The 20,932-nt window shown below is 44.3% G+C and overlaps 1 protein-coding gene across 2 annotated transcripts in view; it reads right to left on the bottom strand.

Annotated features, from left to right (window-relative positions):
• ABCA2 (ATP binding cassette subfamily A member 2) overlaps positions 1-20,932 on the bottom strand; it is a 1,079,583-nt gene that overhangs the window by 77,119 nt on the left and 981,532 nt on the right. For both annotated transcript variants that reach the window (XM_069609742.1, XM_069609743.1), the window contains exons 39-40: positions 6,801-6,933; positions 5,980-6,100 (exon numbers count right to left, since the gene is read on the bottom strand). In XM_069609742.1, the coding sequence (XP_069465843.1) occupies positions 5,980-6,100; positions 6,801-6,933 (254 nt within the window). The remainder of the gene's footprint in view (positions 1-5,979; positions 6,101-6,800; positions 6,934-20,932) is intronic.

The raw sequence follows: 20,932 nt of genomic DNA, 5'->3' as shown, positions 1-20,932 counted from the left end.
GATCAAAATTTCCATTTCATTTGTTAGTTCTTTGTCCTCCTTCTGCTCAATCTCGTTTTCGTTCTTTCTTCTAGCCCCAAGACATTCAAATACAGTTCTGCTCTATATCAGACCACTCATCTGTTTCAATCTCATTGAAAATACTGTATTTAATATTTATCTTTCTCTTAATTTGATCACTCAACTCATTCGTTTGCAGAAGTGGTAAAGGCCAAAGAGCCATTGAAGCCACACACGGTACAAATAGAATTGAGATATTTGGATGATGCACTGGGTTCTCCGTCAATGAAACACGAGGTCTAGGCTAGAACACTAGAAGTATGAGCTGATGGGGATGAAGGATCTTACCATATGAAGAACTGCCTTGTACCTGTAAAAAACAGTATACGTATCTTTTAAGGAAGAGTTTAAAGTTCACAACCTCATGTTATTCTTCTGGTTGACCTTAAAGCCATGAAAGGAAACACAAATGTTCGAGAGTAAGTCCAGATCACAGAAGGCAGAGGCTGCATTAGTGAAGCTAAAACTAAGGTCGATCCCATTAAAGAGCGAGTTCCCTAATGGGTGGATTACCATGGAGCAGTCCACCAAAATAATGCTTCACTGCCGATATACTTTAGAGAGAAAATTTCCTCTGGAGAATACCTTGAGGCAGCAAGAGATGAGAGGTAAAGTTTGCAAGAATCAACAAGGACCCCGGTACTAAAAAAGTCATAAAAGACCTGACATCCAATGTGGTCCAGTAACAGAAATTAAGATAGTTACATGAATTGTCCAGAGGTGGATGTTGTTCTTGCTACAGTTATGATGGCCACAGTTTCCTCTGAAAGGGAGCATGAGAGCAAGTGCAAACCTTTCAGAGTCCACGGTCTCAAGAGGGTAAGGTGTGGAGAATATATATATATGTACCCCTCTGCTGTGTGAGAAGATCTGGCACCCATGAAAGTGTCAAGAACCGGCGCCTGCTAGCTGGAGGCCTAAACATAAAGGCTGGTGGTTCCAGGTGGGAGCCATCAAGATCAGAGATTAATTAATGATCTGAACTTGTGAAGAGTGACGAGAATCAGATAAGTCAGGGCAAAGGCACAGCAAGGCTCGTTTGACCAGCCTAGGAGAAGATTTCTCTTTGTGAATTGTGGTAGATACCCACATCGGCAGCACACTGATAACTCAGGTGTCTAGCAAATAAGTACGTTTAAAGGACAGGCTACTGTGGTTATGAGGGGCCAACTACATGGAACATGATGTAGTCGGCTTCAAGAATCTGCTGTCACATTGATCTTTGCCTTTAAAAGCCCCGACGGCTGCATCGTGTGATGTTGCAATGCTCAATCCCACATTTTTGCAGAAAGGGTGGGACAGGGTATCTCTTAGTGTGTCCTAGTAGCAGACTGTAGTTGTGTTGTTTGTAAAGGCTTTAACAACTTGGCAGAGAAAGTGCTTCAGAGTCAGGAGGATTGCCTTCAGCCTGAGGAAATGCAGTTGCTAAAGCTTGTCGTGAGGACCTTGTATACTATGCGTTTTCTGGCCTGAAACATTCCGAAATTCAGGCTCAGCAAAGCGGGTGGCTCCAGTTTTCCGGTACTCGCGGCTAAGACCTGGAACACTCTTCCACCGGCACTAAGAACTGACCTAGTGTTCCTTTCATTTCAGAATAAAATAAAATCCGGGCTCCTCTCACTTTCAAACTGAACAATACCTTTAGCTACCGTGACTACTCTAGACCCAGCGACCCTCCTGACCTTGTCCAAAGCCTAGGATTGATATGATCACTGGGAGCCTTGGACAGCTGAAATTTTCATCTTAAGCTATACTATGAACGTGCACCTGTATATTTTGTTTACCTCCCTACCAAGTATATACTTGTAAAATGTGTACCTATCATGTTTTTCATTGTATCTTATACTGTACTATGTAACATTTTCTGTAACCATGTACCTAAGAAATGCGCCCAGATACCAAGGGTTTGGTGCGCTATACAAGCAAATAAAACAAACAAACAAACAATGGGCAGCCCTAGTGAGTGATGGTGACAAATCAGATGAACGAGGGATGGAAGGAAGCCCCTGTCAGAAAGCTGCTCTCCCGATACCACCCTTGAGGGTACCAAGATGCCTTTGGAGGAATCAAGATCGTCTTGAATTGGGACTCTGAGGTATGAGATTAGTGCAGTGTCACGGGTTCTGAACTGGAACCAACCTTGCGAGAAATAACATGAATGCAAATGGCGAGGAGCTCAAGAAACTTCAGAACCACCAGACTGAGCTGTGTGTGATTGGATAAACTGAGAGAAGTGCTCTGCATTCATTGGTATGAGGTGAAAATGTCTTTGACCATACCAAATATAAAAAAGGTCTGCTCGGAGAAGTCTTTCTAAAGTGACCATTCAGCACCTCGCTGCACACAAGTGCACGAAGGTGCTGGCAGGCATGGCAGGGCTGGGCCGGAAGACCAAAGTCGCGGGTGTGGAAAGCAAGTGTGTGTGTTTGTCTGTTGTGCGGTAATGTTTGCATGGAGGGGAGGGGGCGGGGGAAGATGAGGGTCAGTGTGTACCTGCCAATGGAGGAAGTGCATGCAAAAAAGTAGTTGAACTTTGTTCCCTGCTCGTCTGCCCCTGCTCCCCACAAACCCCATCGCCAAACCCCCTTGCATGCGCAATCCAAATCCAGAAACAAATACACCTGTTTAAGGGGATGTTCAGTGCAGCGCACTGAAGTGCAAGTTTCAACTTCTTCCTACACTTTTATTTTAAAACTAAACCATTCCAGAACGGTTTCTTTTTCAAATAAAAGTATAGGAACAGTAAAACATTTTTTTTTAAAGTAGAGGAGCACCGCTAACAACCGCTCCCATGCTATTCGGCCACTGGTGTACGAGTGGGGGGCGAGGGAGCGAGTGTGTCTGAGTTTGTGTGCTTGTGGTTGTGTATCCAGCCAGTGCAGAAAAAGTGAGCATCCAATGAGCATATCCAGTCGCCCAGCTGCCATGCCTCCAAATCTGAGCCCAAGTTACCAAAGTCACTAAAGTCACGGGAACCTTCAACAGCCACAAAGGGTCTTAGGAGCATATTCTTCTTGGAGATTAGAGCATGTGGGCCGGGAACCCTTGACCACTTCTGGTGTTTCTGGGTCAGCTCTATGGCATGAAGATGGAGGCACTTTCGAATTCATGAAGTCATTCTAGCTCGAAGCTCTGACATTTGGGTGAAGATGCGGGGAAGGAGGCTCGGAAGGGAAAAACAAAGCAAGAGGGAAATCATCTTTGCTTACTCAGAAGACAGACATGACCTGCGTAATTTGACTCCTCCAGTTTTAACGGGATGAACATCTGCCATTGATGGGTTCAGAATGTTCTTTAATGGAAAGAAAAACGGACCCCCCGTGACAAAATAGGGAAGCCTATTTGGATTTGTCATGGCGAGCAATAGCTGCAGATGTAGGTTTCAATGGAACTTGAGTGTATTTGACCAACTACTAGTAGGCTTAATTCTTGACTTGAAGGGACTGTGACAGGTCATACGAAGGACATGGACTCTTTGAGGACATTTTAAATCAAATTTATTAAATAAAAGTCAGAAAGGCGTAGCTAACACCGTGTGGCTATGGGGTGGTCCCTACCTAAAGAATAACTAAGGTTCTTGTCATTTGTGTTTTTCTCAATGTTCAAAAAGAATCTGTCCACCGTTCAAAATGACTACGACCTGACCCTATCACCATCCTAGCAAAATAAAGGCATGAGAAGGACTCCCTTTCCCGTTCTGTGCTTCCAGCACTTATCTTCTTAGTATATGTTCTCTTCTTTGGCAACTCTCTTTTTCAGTTCAGATCATTCTTCTTTCACATTAGAAAAGTTGTATTACACTAGCTGCCCACTGTGGTTCTCTCAGGGCCACGCAACCACCAATTCATCGCCTCTCATGCTCTCGGGTACGCTGACCAGTCAGTGTTGCTTTTCTGGTTTCCCAGCAAGTTTGAAATTTGTGGGTTATGTATCCCGCGATGGCTCTGCCTCTTCCCAGGCTCACTTCAGTAGGGAACCTCCCCAGCTTGGAGACATACTGCTTTCTCTCCCTCTTCGTCCTCGCTCTCCTCTACATGAAGAGTGTTCTCCTTTCAATTCACTCATCTCAGTGAATTGGTTATTTTCCTCAAAGAGATATTTTCACTTTCTCCTGAAGAATAGCATGCCCCAGCCTCTTCTTCGGGCCAGTCTGGATACTTGACAAGGTTTGGTAGTCCCATGCATGCCATTATGTTCATTGGTGAAGGACGTTCCTCACAGGAAAGGGAGTCCTTGTCCTCAAAGGGGAGTCTCTCCTGGTGAGGTCCCTCTTGCCTTGACTCCTCAGGAGGTTGTTGCAGAGAGGGCTCACCTCCCTAGCCACACAGCGTGGGGGGCTCCCCCTTGATGAGAAGGGAAGTTTCCCTCAATTTGTCACAGGCTTAAAAGCTATAAAGGCTTCAGAAGGCTGATAGGGCTTGAGGAAGTAGGCATTGGACTTTGAGATTTAGATATGGCCATGGTGCTCCAGATTCACATCGCTGCAGGACTCTGCCTGTGGTAGGAGTTACCATCATACAGTAAATCACATAACACTGCTTCGAGGGGCACCTTCCTGCAAATGTTGCCAACCCACAACAGAGTATCACTAGAAGAAAGTTTCCTAAGGCACAAAACATGCTTGCTGCAGATGTGCTGTGGAGAAGTGTCTGGCACAACTACTGTGTCCCTTAAAGATAGCTGCATGCAGCAGACTAGTGCAAATATTTTGAATGCCCAATTGAAAAGGGTAACAAAGTTAAAAATAAACAACAACAAAAAGAGAAAATTCTCCTCTTGGAGTGAAAAAAAGGAAGCAACCTCAGAAAACCAAGCCACAGACTGAAAAAGCATTGATAGGTATGCCGTCATACCTCAAAGTGTGGAGGGACATAGCAAGCAGACCACCAAGCAAAGTCTCAAAGCAACAGCAGACTTTCTGGATATGCCTTATAAGCCTGACTACAATGCAATTCCCAACCAGCTGGGTCAGACAATAAGGCAAATACTCTTGTGCTGCTGAAGAGAACATTGAATAGTTGCGAGGAAGCCAAATCTCCACCATGTTTCGCCCACTATATATTTCTTTCATTTCCTCACTTAAAGTCCAATCATTCTGCGCATATTGGGGGCTGTGAAAGTTCTACAGAATCCTTTTCAGGAGATTACCGGGAATTAGAATTGTAGGAGACCATCACCATAACAGTCTGTAATGGAGGCCATTTATGTCCAGAGGGTATGTAGGATTTAGCGCAAAGGTAATGAGACCAAGTAACCATCTCCTCGACTGATGACAGAAAAGCCTCCCAACCCTCCCCCTGACAACTTGAAAGTTGTATGTGCACATGCTTTCAGGGTACTGCAGCTGCCCCTATAAATACAACAAGGGCTAGGATTAAGTGTGACTTGATGAATAAAGGAATCCTAGACCAAGAGTCACCTTATACAGCAGTGCTCTGCAGCATGTGGCTCATTAGATATTTTGGACTATGACTCCCATGGTCCCTAATCATTTACTGTGCTGGATTGGCCTGATGGGAGTTGTAATCCAAAACGCCTGGAGAGCCAAAGGTTGCAATCCTTTGTTGTAGAGCATGAAAGACCAGTTTATAAAAGTTACCCAAGAATATGGAATTCTTTTGGAAATTAGTGACGTCTGAGACTTAGATAATAGGAAGTCTGACTACAAAGTGTAATTAGAGTCCAAATGGCTCTTTGGCCTAGAGCCTACTTTGGCCAAGACATACAGGTTACTGAGGAATACAATATAGGCAATACTTTGATTTTCACGTGTGCAGAACTCACATGTTCAGAAGACAAACTGAGAGAAAATAATGTGTAACTACATAGAGAAGTCCATACAAGTATTACAAGTGCACAGATTAAGATAACCTAAAGCTTAGCTGAACATGCTGCTGCCGTGTGGTTCACAACCAGTACCTTGGTCAGGTTTTCAATCTTCAGCATGTCATTGTCAGCACCCCCCCGCAGCACACGCTGTCGCTCACAGGCAACATCCACGTCGTCATCCTCGATGGGTTTGGATGAAACAGGAAGCCGCCTGTGGATAACAACAATGGGGGATCAGCAACTATGAGGATTATCACCGTAACGGCCTTGGAACTCTCTGAAGGATGTGTGCTCAGATTAAGGCTATATGGAAACGTTGAATGGTCTGTTGCTCAAGTTAATGCCAGCCAGAACAGACCAGAGTACATTTAGAGCTGGGGTCTGTAATCTATGGCTCACAAGATGTTTTGCACTACGATTCAAATGATCCCCCACAATTGGCCATGCTGGCTAGGACTGCTGCGAGTTGTAGTCACAAACATCTGGAAAGCCACAAGTTGAAGACCCTAGGTTAAGAGTCTAAAGCCGCTTGCTTATTAGCACTACCTGTTTGTGTTTTGGTCCGGCTATCAGTGTAAAGCAGGAGTACATATGTCCTGTATCCCATACTTCCTTATCTTCAGCCAGAGGAACATCCCCATCCACAGTACTCACTCAAAAAAGTTGCTAAGCAATATTCACAGGTATCAAAAGGTATCAGCGATCACCCAAAGGCAGCATTGCGAATATCTTTCTGCTAGACTGAGTCATGAGCAGTAAAGTGTAAAACTACCCTCTCAATATGAGTCCCGAAGGTACTTGCAGGCAGCGCTAAGTATCACAACCCAGTTATTCACAGTTAGCACCTCCAATTACAAGCAGCGTTACATACTACTCAGAATAGCCAGTGCTAGAAGTATCCCTGTACTCACTGTGGTTTCCGGAGGAAGTTGTATTGACACATGATGGTGATGAAAAAGCCCACAAAACCTTCAATTGCCATGGCAACCAGACCCCTTGCCACTATGTCCCACTCAAAGGGAGATTTCATCTTATCAAACTGACCTGTAGGGAGACAAAAGAGGGGACGGGCAAAATGTGTAGATTGGAGAAGGTTAAGCAGGTTAGTCCGAGCTCTAAGCTCCAGGAAAAATATGGCTGCTATAATGAGTGATCTCACAATTCCTCAATTTTAGTTCACACCGGTTTTCCTTTATTTAATCACAAAGTGGCTTTTCCTTAGGTGAGAGTATTTGGTCTAGGAACAGTTGTTGTACCATATGATCTACCCATTACAGGTCACGCAACCAACAAACCTGTTTCATAGGTATCTTGCCATAGTTTCAGCTTCACAGTGAGGCTTGACATATTATCCTTTCAAGTGCCATTGAAGCTCTATTCTTGCTTTTTTGTCACCATTCACTTGCTTGTTAGTTTTCACTTGTAAATACTAACACAGGCTTTCTAGTACACTCTCCTGCTAGGAAACATACTGTCTGTTTCAGGTTTTTTGATCAAAGCATCTGGCGCCCATTGCCATGTTTCTCTTGCATAAAGGCTTTCTTTTCTCAACCATTTATTTCTTTCAGTAAAATGCAATAATATCTTCTTGACTCTTGACTACGTTCATGACAATCATTCACTTATGCCTGCTTATTTGGCTTTGTTTGTTAGCATTACTTTTCATGTTAGTTCACAACCAATTCACTTCTCTAGTATCAACGTTTCCTCTGATTTTATCACAGTTCATTAATTTGCTGTTGTATTTATTCTGTATTTCCCCCAAATAGACTTAAGTAGGGGACTTCACATAAATGCAGTCTCTTTCTTTTATCATCTTTCGTTTGTGGCAAATTTCCCACTGAAACCCGTCCTCCCCAGGGCTCCCAGTGCTCCTGGACAGACTCACCTCAATGGTGTTGCTTGGCGTTTCTGACATATGGTTTGGGGCTGCAGCATGGTCCATGTCTCCAAGATCATTGTCTGTCCTGCTGGTCCTCCCACAGATTTGTTTACAGCTTATCTCTTGCTCGCCAGTACAGCTGATGCACTTCACTTCCTCTGTGACTCCGCCAGCCCCTTCTCAGATGCTGTTCGTTCTCCGGTGCCCCTTCGGTCCCTACCCAGCCTCTCCAGATGCCTCTCTGGTTCAGAGGGAATAACTAGCTTTCCTCTGCAGAGTTTTCTCGCGCCGGCCTACTTTCCACCTTGCTTGTTGCTGTGCTTGCTCTGTATGCCTCTTCGGTTTCTCTAGATTTCTCTGGGTTTCGCTTCCACATAGCTGCTCTCTCGCTCATGTACCTCTTCTTCTTCCAGTACTGGCCTTTAAATATCCTGCCAGCTTGATTAGGTACTCAGCAGCTAGACTGCACATGGTTAGTTCTGTTAGTCTTTGTTGCATATTCCTCGTCCCAGTACCAAAGTGGTGTTCGTGTGAGTGAGAATCAATAAAGAAAGTATGTCTGGTTCTGGTGTGTATCTTCTTCAAACCCAAGTACATGACTGGTGTTTACTGGGAGATGATTTATGTAAAAGATAGGGAAGGGACTGGTAATAACCTACAAAAGCCTGGGGGATATTAGACTCATTAGAAAAAGGAAATGGGATATACTGTGTCTCACCCAAAAGGTACCTCATCCCCACTCCCCAAGTCTGTTCCACTGAGGTAATCCTCCATCGCATATCCACCTCCAGGGTCCGGATCAGATAGTGACTGCCTTTCCCTGGCCACCTGGGAGGAGGATATGTTGAGGAAAGAAGTGAGAAAGTCCTCAGATTCTTCACCCCCCTAATTTTGCCCCCTCATGATACAATCCGACCAAACTTTGCAAAAACATTCAAAGTTGGGTCTAAAATCATTTTGCAAACTTGCACACAGATCCATCAAACAGCACCAAATATATAAGCTGTTAAAAACATTTTGGGACCCCACCCTCTAATTACTAGGCTTTGCAGAACCAGCTGGGGTGGGTCTAAAATGATTTGCAAAATTTCAAGCAGTTTTATTAAGTGGCGCCTAGGTTATATGCCACCCAAAAACAAACTGCTTTTCACTGACCCTATAATGCAGATATATGCATGGATGTCCTTGAACTTTTTGGCAAGTTTGCAAACATCATAGGAATGTCACTGAACATCTGTGATGTTCGCGGACATCAGTGATAAAAAAACCCACATTTAGTGGCATTTTATGGCCATATCCCATCCTCATCGCCCCTCCACAGACATTGTTTAATTATTTTGACAAGCGTAATGGGTTTTAAAATATCTTTTTACCGCAATGTTCGCGGACTAAGGGCGCAGTTTGCAAACCTAACTTGGCGTCCGTTTCAAGTTTTGACACACCTCATGTTTTCAACTGATCACTCAGTGTGCACCTACGATGTCTGTGAACATCAAACAGCTCTCTGATTGGCCCAGAGATGTCCGCAGACAATGAATCAGGAAGTGAGTCTGTGGACGGGACACAGCTATCACAAATTCTTTTTCCCTAACTTTTGGTCATTGTAAAAAAAACGACTGGACAGATTTACACTAGATTTGCAAAATCACACTTTCGGGAGCAAACTGCCACTCCTCGCACAGGTTTGGTGCAAATCCGCCCAGCAGTTTGGGCTGTAGGCATGAGCAAAATTTGTTTTCCATTATGTCTATGAGGGTTTCAAAAGTTTTGGGACCCCCTGTATAACTTTGCCTCCCCTTGACGAAACCACACCAAACCCTGCATAGTCATGCAGAGGTGGCCATAAACCTTTTTTGCAAAGTTTGGTGAGGATTTAAGCTGGCCATAAGGTGTTTGTCCTATGGGTTGAGCATTTTAACACACAGACACACACACACGTTAATGTGATATCACATTGGCAGGCGGTTGGGGTAAAAGTAAAAAAATACAAGTTCACATTTCATTTAAAATAACAAAAACAAAACACTAAGCAGAAGTAGATAAGCTGGGCCCGCTGAAGCGCTCAACCAGCATTTTGAGGTGTTCAAGTCTTGTTGCTATGCAGTTCAAATAAGAAAATAAGTTTCGAGGGACTATATGTTTTGTTATGTTTAAATTATTTGTAAAGTGTATCGGTCACTCGAACGAATCATGGCGCTAAGGAGGGAAAACATTGCAGGAAATTGCCAGAACATTTTAAAAAAAAGAAATGTTTTCAACTGACAGAACAGAAGATGGTCATCAATTGAGCAGATAGAGTATGGCAGTGTATTCCAGAGAGGCAGTTGCAATTCAAAATGTGCGGCCGCCAAATCTGAAGTGGCGGAACCAAGGAACCTGGATAGAGAAATCAATAACCGAACTAAGAAGTCTAGGCGGGACATAAGGATGACATTTGTCCTGCAATATTCATCTCCTCTGCCATAGAAGGCATGGTGAACAACGTACAGTGTTTCAAATTTGATTCTGCCAGTGACAGGGAGCCAATGCAATCCTTGAACGATGGGAGAGATATGCTCATGGTAAGTGGCACCAGAAGCCACTCTCGCTGCAGAGTTTTGTAGGACTTGAAGGTGGTGGAGCAGATAGACTGGATGAGCCAGATGGAGTGAATTGCAGTAGTCCAAGTGTGCAAGAAACGCAGAGGCAACAACAGGGGCACGGAGGTGGCCGGGCAAAAAAGGGGGAACTTTACCCAAACGTTTAGTTTGACCGATTTGCAAGACTGAGCTGACTTGGCCATCTTTGAAGCGCTTTGAATCACATTGCATATAGGCGCTATATAGATAAACTATCATATCATCCATTGATAGAGAAGCAGCGATCTTTACACCAAGATCTTTAACTGTTGTCACAAGTAGGGTAAAAGAGTCCACAGAGGGCCAGAAAGCAGAATGCAATGCGTGGCCTGCACTGGGACAGACCAATCAGAGTTCGAGGAATTCATTCCGGAGCTCAGTTCAATGGTCATCGCTGTGTCTATGGGCAAGAGTGGACTGGGAACAAGAAGTGGCTCTGGAAAGGTCTTTCAAAGTGGCCCCATATTACACCATGAGAGAGAACGTAACCAGCAAGCCCAGCCCCCGCAACTAGGGAAGGTGGGGGTTCTCGGCACAGGAAAGCTTGGAAAAATGGCTCCAAATTGTGAACTTTAAATCATATGTGTCTATATATAAGAATTAAAAAGTAGTGAAATATAACAAAAAATGCAGAAGACATTTGTTAAGAGCGAAGAATAACATCCTGGCAACTTCATAACAAAAGGTTTACCTAGGGATTGGTGAGGATATAGGCAGTGACACCTACCTAGGGATTGATGAGGATATAAGCAGTGACACCTAACTAGGGATTGTTGAGTGTATAAGCAGTGACACCCTCGAGTTGACCTTCCTTTTGTTTGTTTAGCTATGCAGAGAACCACAGAAGGTGCTAGTGGGGCAACAGGCATTGGAACCAGGTTTTCCAATCACCACATGGCTACCCATCACCTACCGGATGTTGAACTGTTGAGTCATGCCACCACTGCATAGTGAAGGGCCCGCAAACAAATGCCAATCAATTGTGCACTGCGCATAGCAGCAATTATTACGTGACACTCACCCCTGGTAGCATCGTGGCATGCAATGCAGAGATATTCTGAAATGCACAGCAATGGCCATTCTCCTATACTGCAAAGCAGGGTGCGGAAATGCCGTGACATGATCTGCTGAGTCTGGTACTATTAGGAAAGCCACTGCAGCACGCATCTGCCGTGACATAACATGAGGTGTTGGGTGGCGAGGGACAGGGTGGGAATGGCAATAGGGATTAGCATGGCCATGGGCAGTCAATGGGTGGGCAAATAGCCAAACAACACCTACTAGCATTGTGTCCCTCCTCATATGCCATTTATCCCCATCGAGAACGGAGAATAGCACAGGGGAAACGTGCTGGTCTTGGTAGCAAGACCACAGAGAGCAACAGAGGTTCGAACTGCGGATCCGCGCTTAGAAACTGAACTCCGGTTATGGCGTTAGGCGTGCTATAAAAAACAATTAAATAAATAAATATCTGTATTCTAATGCAATAGTTTCGGCACATAGACCATACTAAAACGTTTTAAATACCACTGCCCTAGGAGCATCCAGGCAGCTGCTAGCACTCCCTTATGCCCTGCTCCCATCTCCCCACTGCCTCCTGCTGGGAACTTTGTGGAGAACTTTGATCTCTGCGTTATGTACGTAGACCTGTTTAGCTCATGAAAAACGCTGCCAAAAACACGGATAGTCTGCTGAGAGTAGAATACAAACAAGTATGGGTTTAATGGCCCGAGGACCTCTTATTTACACCGGACTTAAGATGGACCTTCCAATACATCTGCACTCGAGTTTGCAGTCTCTCTGGCCTCTTTCTATCCAAGGTTCTCAGGATGTTCTCCTTCCTTGTGCCACTTGTGTATAATAAAGCTTCCTGGACTTGTCTATAAAGAGGCTCACAGATGTTCATATTTCCACCCCTAGCTCCTGTTTAAGATCCTAGATCTCTAAAACCATTTACACCCACGGCTGACCTTGTTCACCCCAGCCCTATGCAGAGCACAATAGATCCCTCGAAAATACATCATTGCAGTCCCTATGACACCTGCCCCTTATGCTCCAGTTCTCTGGCTCCAAGTGGTACATAAGGGCCATCTCCTGATCAGTACCATTCCGAACATGCCAAGATGAGGGAGAGACGAGCACGCGCACACATATGCAGGAGAAGAAAATAGGCTTATTCTGAGATGAACATGGGGAAAGGTTAGCAGGAGCAAGGGATTCATCAAACAGAATGGGCCTTCTTGGCAAGGTTGAACCTCTATGATGACAAACGATTATCTCCTAACCGCTAGGCAGCTGTAATAAGAGCTCCAGTGGCTAGGAGTGGGTATGGACGATCCCTTGGCTCAGTAGATTAGGATTCCCCTCTTGCCCAAGCCTACCAGGAAATTCTAAGTTCCTATGACAGCTGCTGTACACCTCATGACTCCTATAGACTGGGGAGGGTGATAATCTCCTAAGGATTCTAGGAAAGAGACAACAAAACAGAATAGGGAGGCTTCTATAGGAAAAAGAGTCAGCACATGGAACTTAACTAAATAAAGTGAGCACCTATTCTGTGAGGACCAAATGTCCCGGGTCCAATCCAAGTTGTAAGTCCCAAACTCATCGGGTATCCACTCCAGGGACAGTGTCCTTCAGATCATGGAGTCTCAGGTGTGTTTAATATGCCCCTAATATACTCCTTTGTCTATAGTCAAACAGCAATGCTGCTGCGTCATCTGTCTATTATCCTGGATATTGTAGCCCTGGCAATGCTTACCTGGCTAAAAAATGTATCATACACCTCTTACCCCAAGGATTCTTTCTGTACCTTACCTGTGCATCTCTGGGAAGGAAGTCTCCCCTTACTTGGCACCACTCCCCCGATCTGGGTACTTAAAGTTGCAAACGACTTCAGGTGGTGTTGGTGGCTTTGCAGTTACCATCAGTATTTGGCATAGAACCCTCAGCAGACTTTTCTACAGCTTCTTCCATCAAGGCTTGACTCCTGCTAGCCTTTGGGCCCATGCTTCTACTGTGCCATTTACTGTAGCCTTTGCCCAAGCCTGGCATCTGCTACACTGTGGTTTGCTTGACTTAACCACCCCCCGTTCTGCCTCTTTTAGGTCTATTTGGCTTGGCCAACCCAGATCCCAACTTTTATTATCCTGTGCCTCTTCCTGGAACACAACTTGCAATTTGGTCATTTTTCAGAGAACCATCAATAAAAAGAATCTCCCCTCCCTCCAAAGCATTCTCTTTCAAACAGGATATATCATAAAATTCAACATAATTGGCACAGTCGTGAACATGATCACCTTCTTCTACTGGCTCAGCTATGAATGTGGCTGGGTTCACTATTTTACATCTTACTATTTTATTTGTTGGGTTAGAAATCAATATCTCAAAAGCTCAAGCTCTTTGGGATTTCAATGTGTCCTAGGGTTTCTCTAAAATGGCAAACAAGGCATGCTCCACGTAAAGGGCCATAGAACAGCCCATGCCAAAACTTCTCAATTCCAAATCATTTGCAAGGGAAGTGTCCTCTCATAACTGGGACTAAAATCCTACTGTAAAATGCCATAGATGTATACCCTAATGTGGTTCTTTGTGTAAGTACTGCTGTCATGACTGTCCCATTTGTGTGTGAAAACAAATAAAATTCCTCGCCATAATTGGAAATCCCAAAAATCTGGGGCTGTACAAATTGCTCTTTTTAACTCCTCAAATCCTTCCTCCATTTCTTCGGTCCATTCTATTTTTGTCTTACCAACTTGTGCTTTCTTTAATGCTTGCAGGTGGGGCTTTCTGTATGTGCTGTAATCAAATACCCAAGCTCGAATGTCATTGCACAAACCCAGAAACTGTTGCATCTGTCTCACTGTGTTTGTTTTTGGTGTTTTCATGATTGCCTCAGCTCTCTCAGGTGCCATTTTCTTTCCTTCATGTGAAATTAACTGACCTATGTACAACACTTTCTCATGACAATACTGTAATTTCTCCTTGTCCACCTTATATCCTTTGTCTGCTAAAATAGTAATCAATTGGACAGAATCTTGCATACACTCATCCTCTGTTTTACTACAAATCTATAGGTCATCTACGTACTGCATCACCACACTCGTAAGATCAATATTGCCTAGATCCATCTGTAGGACTCTGTTAAAGATCGATGGGGACTCACAATACCCTTGAGGCAAATGAGTATGTTTTAGTCTTTTTTGGTGAAACGTAAATGAAGTCAAGTCTTGGGGGTCCTTATGCAACGGGATCGAGAAAAACATATTTTCCAAACCGGTCAGCGTAAAATATTGAGCTTCCACTTGCACAATGCACAATATTATACAGGATTAGGAACTAAAGGAAACTCAGCATCTACAATCTGGTTAAGAGGTCTCAAATCCTGGATAAATCCCCATGTCCACCCATGAGATTTTTTTAATCGGATACACCACTGTATTGCATGATAACTAAATTCATCAGTGCTGAAATAGTCTGAAGTATACCTTCATCAGCTTGTCGAGACATGGGGTACTGTTTTGCTCACGGGGAAAATTGCTCCTGACTTGAGCTTTATCTTAACCTCCCGTATCCCCTTCAATAAACCTACGTCATAGGGGCCTGTGGTCCATAGGGCACTCAGCACCTTTTCAAGATCCTCCTGAAAAAATGCTGGTCGTTGACGCATTACCACATTTTTTTGTGGGACTTCCCTTTTTTCTATCCTTATCCAGTATGTAATGCTCATGAAGAACACCACTTCATCATTGCTTCGTTCTTCGCTGAACATATCATCTGTAATGTCAGTCAGTCCGTATCCCTCCCTCAAGAGCTATCACTGTTCTTCATGGTCTCCTCTCATCGTCTATCCCTTCGAGCATTGTCAACTCCCTTCATACTATAGCTGCTTCCAACTCTATAGGAATAATATGCCCACCTTCCTCATCCATAGGTGTTTGTGGTCTAAATAAAAACTCATCAGGTATCCTCACAATCTTTCCTACCAGACCAGGTAGCCATGTCAGCAAAATGCATACTCCATATAGAGAAATCTCTGGATCTACTGAAACGCCTCGCAGAGCCACTTGCCCTGTGAACACCGGTATACATTCTCCCACATTTAAATAGTGTATTCATGGTGTGGAGCACACTATTCTTTGATCAGTAAATGAAATGGTCATATTAAGTTTCATCATTAAATCTCTTCCTAAAATGTAAACTGGTGCCTGTTGTGAATATTACAACGGGGTGGACATGTCACATTCTCCTATGTAGACCAGTAATTTACCAGTAAAAGGAACTCGGCTTGTAGCTGCAGAGAACCCTTAAGCATTAATGGCAATGCCTTGTATTTTTCTTCCCATATACATGAACGAGTTGCCCCAGTGTCTACAAGAAAAGAGAAAGATTTGCCTCCTATCGTCACATCAAACCTTGGTTTCGCCTGGGTGTCTGATGTCACAGATAGTACTGAACACCTCATGACACACCGTGAGCTATCCTATTGCGGGTACAAGCTCATCCCCGTCCCTGTGAAAGGATTTTCTCCTACTACAGTGGCACCTCCTATTCTAGGTGTAAGCATTTGTCCTGTAGCTGCATTCCGCTGTGTCTGCATAGGGGCTTGTTGCGACTGCACCTGGGGTGGATTAATTTGTGCTGGTCCCTGCTGTGGCACCTGCTGTACTTGCGGTTCTTGTGTCTGCGGTGCTTGTGTCTAATAAGATGTGTGATCTTGGCCAAATCCCTCTCTGGTCTGTGTGCTGTATGGCAGTGGATAAACTGGCTGTTTTGTTCACTCCGTCGGCTCCCACATACGCGTGCAATATGTCCCGTCATTCCACAATTCCAACATACTGGGGAACCTTCTGGTAAACCCCCCTTGGTTATATCCTCTCAGAGCGCTCTGGTTCTCGTTCTGTGTGTTTTGAAACCCACCTGAAATTTGTTATTCTGAAATTTGTTATTCTGAAATTTGTTATTCTGAAATTTGCCTCCTCTTCCACTATAACCCATACCTCTGACTCTGGGCGTAAACCCATACCCACATTGGTCCATTGGGCGTGAATTATTTGCCTGTGATGCACCTATTGCTTCCTGCATTCCCAATCCTTCTCCACTTGTCAACACCGCCCCTTCAATGGCAAACCTATTGTTACGCTCACCTGACTCCCACGGAGGCGCAGGCCTGGTTTGGAGTGCTGTTGCCTCTTCTATGGTGAAGCGCAGGACTCGGAAGATGGACAGGACCGGACCCTCTAATCTGGCTTGTCTGGCTCGCAGAAATATCCTTCTGTGTGTGAAAAGGGAGTATTAACAATCTGCGGGATAATGTGTAAGCCTCCACTCCCTTCTCACCCTCCACGAAACCCTTCTGCGATTCCCTGTGAAGTCTCACCTTAGGGTCTGAAAGGACGAGCTCTCCATCCTGCTTCTGATGCAGGGGCGCGTTGTAATCCAGTTACTTCACTGGATCTTGGATTGTACAGAGTTCAAGTTTGCTTGACCTTCCCGGTAAAATACTGTGAGAATTAGGTTTATAAGTATGAGCCCACAATAATAATTGTCCGTTGTCTCTATTTCAGGTGCAGAACAAAGATTCCGAGATGAGCAATGGAACCGACGAAGGAAACTCAGGTGAGTTGTTTGATGAGAGGTTCCTTTAGTGTCCTTGCATTAATGCACTAATCCTTGTGTCTTTTTTCCCCATAGGGGCCGGGGTTCGGAAATGCCGGAGATATGGCACCGACCCGAAGTGAGAGGTGCAGTTCCAGTAGATATCAGGTAAGTCTTTAATGAGCGTTCAGGTAATGTCTGAGCATTCGCTCACTAACGCTGATGTCTCTTTTTTCCCCTTAGGGGCCGGGGTCCGGAATGCCAGGATGCGGCACCGACCCGAAATGAAGTGGGAATGACCCAACGGGTAAGTCTTATGATGGAAAATTAAGGTTTTCTTATTCTCTTCCCTAGCTCACCTTTGTTCTTGTCTTTTTCTCCCTAGGCGCTGAAATGTGGCTGCGGATCCAGATGGTCGCTGATGAACATGGACGCGCCCAGTAAAGGTGAGTGGAATGCGGTGCTGCAGCGATCGATGCGATGTGCTTTTAAAATGAATGTCTTCCTTTTCAGGCTCGTCGGCGAAATGTCTTCGGGATGCGGATCTAGCAGGTAAGGACTCTTCTTTCTTCTATTCTCTTCTCCCTTTGCAGGTGTTCCAGGATGCTGGCGGGCGTGGCAGAAGTCAGGATGCAGGAGCAGACACGGTGAGCGTCCAGCTGCTAGATGCAGAACAACGCGAAGCGTGAGTTGCTGCTTGGGCGTGGCTTAAATAGCCTTCAAAGTAGTTCCAGGTATGTATCCTTCCTCTCAGGTATGTATTCTTCCTCCGGCCACACCCGTGTGGTTAAGTAGTCCCCAAAGATAAAGTAGTCCCATTCAGGCCTCTAGATGGCCTGGATGTTGCAGCATGGTCTGCATCAGGTAAGTTTACACCAAGCACCTTTCTACACAAAGTCATCTTTTATGAGCCTGGCGCCAAAGGGCCCCTATTTGGGGCTGCTGAGACTTCCCTCAGGGACATGATGTCTGCCTCTGGGGTAGATGGGCCTGGTCTGGCTCCTTGGAGGTAGGCATCATGACACCTATTGTGAACTAACAAGGTCTCTGTCTTTTCCCATGGCTCGCGAGTTTCAAGCTGCCATTTCTCCGTAATATCTTGAATGTAAGCAATAGGGTCATCATCTTCTTTCATTTTACGTGTGATAATTGCACCCATATCCGATGTGTCAGGATATTGCAACGTGAGAGCCCTCCAAACATCTGCCCTACAATTATTAAATGGCGCTCCATCATGCACTGTGTTTTGTGCAGTCACACATGAATATCCTACTCTCCTCCATATGTCATCAGTCCTCTCTCCAAGAATGGCTGCCAGGAGAGCCTTTATGTTCCCCCATGGGCAGCATATTTCCTCCTGTCAATTTCTCTAATTCGTAAATCCATTTCCGAGCCCCCAAAGTCAAACTAGGGATCTTGCACCTTAAGTTATCCTTCTCCATCTGTGGCCATGTAATGTATTCTGGTCTTGCTCCCCCATTCTCTAACAAGGGGAACTGCGTGAACTCCACCCCATAGTCGGATCCCACTATTAGTCTATCCATCGTAAGGGATAATCGGCCCTGTCTGTTTTCTTGCCGGCAATGACCATAACCTGCTTACATATGGTAGAGACTCTCCATTCTCACTATGTGATCATCCTCGGGGACACTCAGGATATGCTATGGGATCTGGCGTTCCTTTATTAGGATGTTCCACATCTGACCATCTTATTTCTTTATCCATCTGTTGGTTTCTCAGGGGGCCATAAGCACCCTCTCTATCTGCTTCATGACCCGACTCTCTGTCCTCGTCTGACATTTCCAGACCCAAACTAGTCTGACTATCATCCCCTGCACCTTTGTCTAGGTTGATTCTGCTTAAAGACAATGCTCGACATTCATCATTAAACAGGTGCCCCTCCTCACTTCGTGATTGAGATACGTTCCCTTAAGTACCATACTCGCTGGCTTGTCTTAATTGTTAATCGACCTCATCGATCCTTTCTCCAATGCTTTCCGCATCATCTCTTTCTTCCTCTAGCACTATTCTAGATGCTGCTGGCATTACTTCCTTTATTGGGAGAATCTCTTCCACTCTATCCCATTGTATTTCTTGGCTCGGCCCCATTTGTTCCTTCCAAATAAGACTGGTATCCGAACCTCGCTGCCTTCTTTTTTGTTCTATTTTTTCATCTACTTCCCTTCGCTTTCTCAAATCTTTTCTTGCTTTATCTTCCTCCTGCCTTTGTTCTTCCCTCCTTACTCATTCTCTTTGTTCCTCTTCTTCTCTGTAACCTTTTGTCCCTTAATCATTGTGCTTCGTCCTCCTCTCTCTTTCTTTCCTTCCTATCTCTCTTGTCTACCACTCTTTGTCTATTGTCGTACTTTCTTTGTTCCTCTGCCCGTTTTTTGTCTTTCTCCTGTTCCTCTGGATATATCTGTTCTCGTCGATCTGTTTTTCCTTCTTTGCTCATCTTCTTTTAATCTCCTCTCTCGTTCCTTATCCTTCCTCTCTTGTTCGTCCTTATCTTCTCTTTGCCTAACTTCCACGAAACCTTTCCCATCTATCTTAAGTAATATCTGTCTTCCCATCCATTTGTTTTGTACGAATGCTACCTCATCAGCCTTCATTTCTCTGTCTATTTCTGTTGACAAATTCAACAGTTTGCTTCTTTCTTCCTTGTCTTGTATGAATTTACAAATATCTTCCTTTCTTTTATTCTCATCTGGACTATCGTCACTACTGTAAGCGGCTGGTTCATATATATCGTAATAATATACCCCGTCGCTGCTTTCAATTACTTTAAAGGATACACTCCTATCTCTTCCGTAGCAACACTCTTGCTTAAGGCAAGGTAAGGGGAGCTGTGGGCTCGGTGGTTTCCCCCTTATGCTGATTAAGCATCCACTCCTCAGGTGGCGCGTCTTCTCTTTCCTCTTGGTACATCATCCAAAGTTCTAAAATTGTTAATCTTTTCTCTAATGTCTTTCCTGTGTATGCAGTGTAAAAGATGTGGTCATGTGTTGCAATACTACTTTTGACAATGAGCCCCCTTGTGGCCACAGCATGAACATTTTATCTGCTGTGTCCTTTACCCATTCTGCAGTGTACTGTTTGAGCTTTGGCGCATGTTTTTGCAGTGTCTTGCATAGGTGCATGAGAGGAGTGTCCTCCATAATGACAAGTCTCAATTAACTGTCTATACTTACCAGATTGTTAAATAAAACCCTTTACCTTAACTCACCACTTTAAATGTAAAACAACAAATATGAGCAAGCACCATCAATTGCTGTTCAATCCTCTAATTTCAATGACCTATCTATTCTTTTGATTCGTTTTGCTACACTTTATCTTTAATCACTGTAACTTTTCAACTCTTCACAATTCTATCGCTCCTTGATACTTTTTTCAACAAACAACATTTAGACTAGTCACACAGTACACATTATAAAACACCATGATCACCTTCCCACACTTATTTATTTCTCATTTATAAATACGGTGTACTTCTTCTCTCACCTTCTTCAAACTATAAGGTCCTTTGTTATATGGACTACTATAATTGTTGCCACGTCTGGAACATTTGGTTCGCTTAGAAGCACGTAAGCCCAGACCCAAGTGCAAGGATATGGGGAATGACACTACCTCCCCTCCCAATTATCCCAGCATCTCTTATCGCCCATGGCTTCTGCCATGAAGATTGTCTTTGTAATTGGCCTAGCAAAGTATCCTTGCCTTTTAGAATACACGGGAGTGAGAGCACTCACTATCGTATTCTGGGACACTCAAGTTTGAACTATATTTTCATCCTTGGCTCACATGACAGAAGACCACTATTTGGACCATTTTGCAGGTTTTAAATGCTTTAAATGAATTAAACTTGGCACTCTTTGTGTTCTTTATTTGCACCTTAACTTTGCAACTTAACAAGGGATGATTCATCCTCTGCATGTTCGCTCATTTC

This window comes from Ambystoma mexicanum, chromosome 8, assembly GCF_040938575.1.
Source record: "Ambystoma mexicanum isolate Mex_15411 chromosome 8, UKY_AmexF1_1, whole genome shotgun sequence".
Taxonomy (NCBI): domain Eukaryota; kingdom Metazoa; phylum Chordata; class Amphibia; order Caudata; family Ambystomatidae; genus Ambystoma; species Ambystoma mexicanum.
The sequence above is the reverse complement of the archived record's forward strand: the minus strand, read 5'-3'. Positions and strand labels throughout refer to the sequence as shown.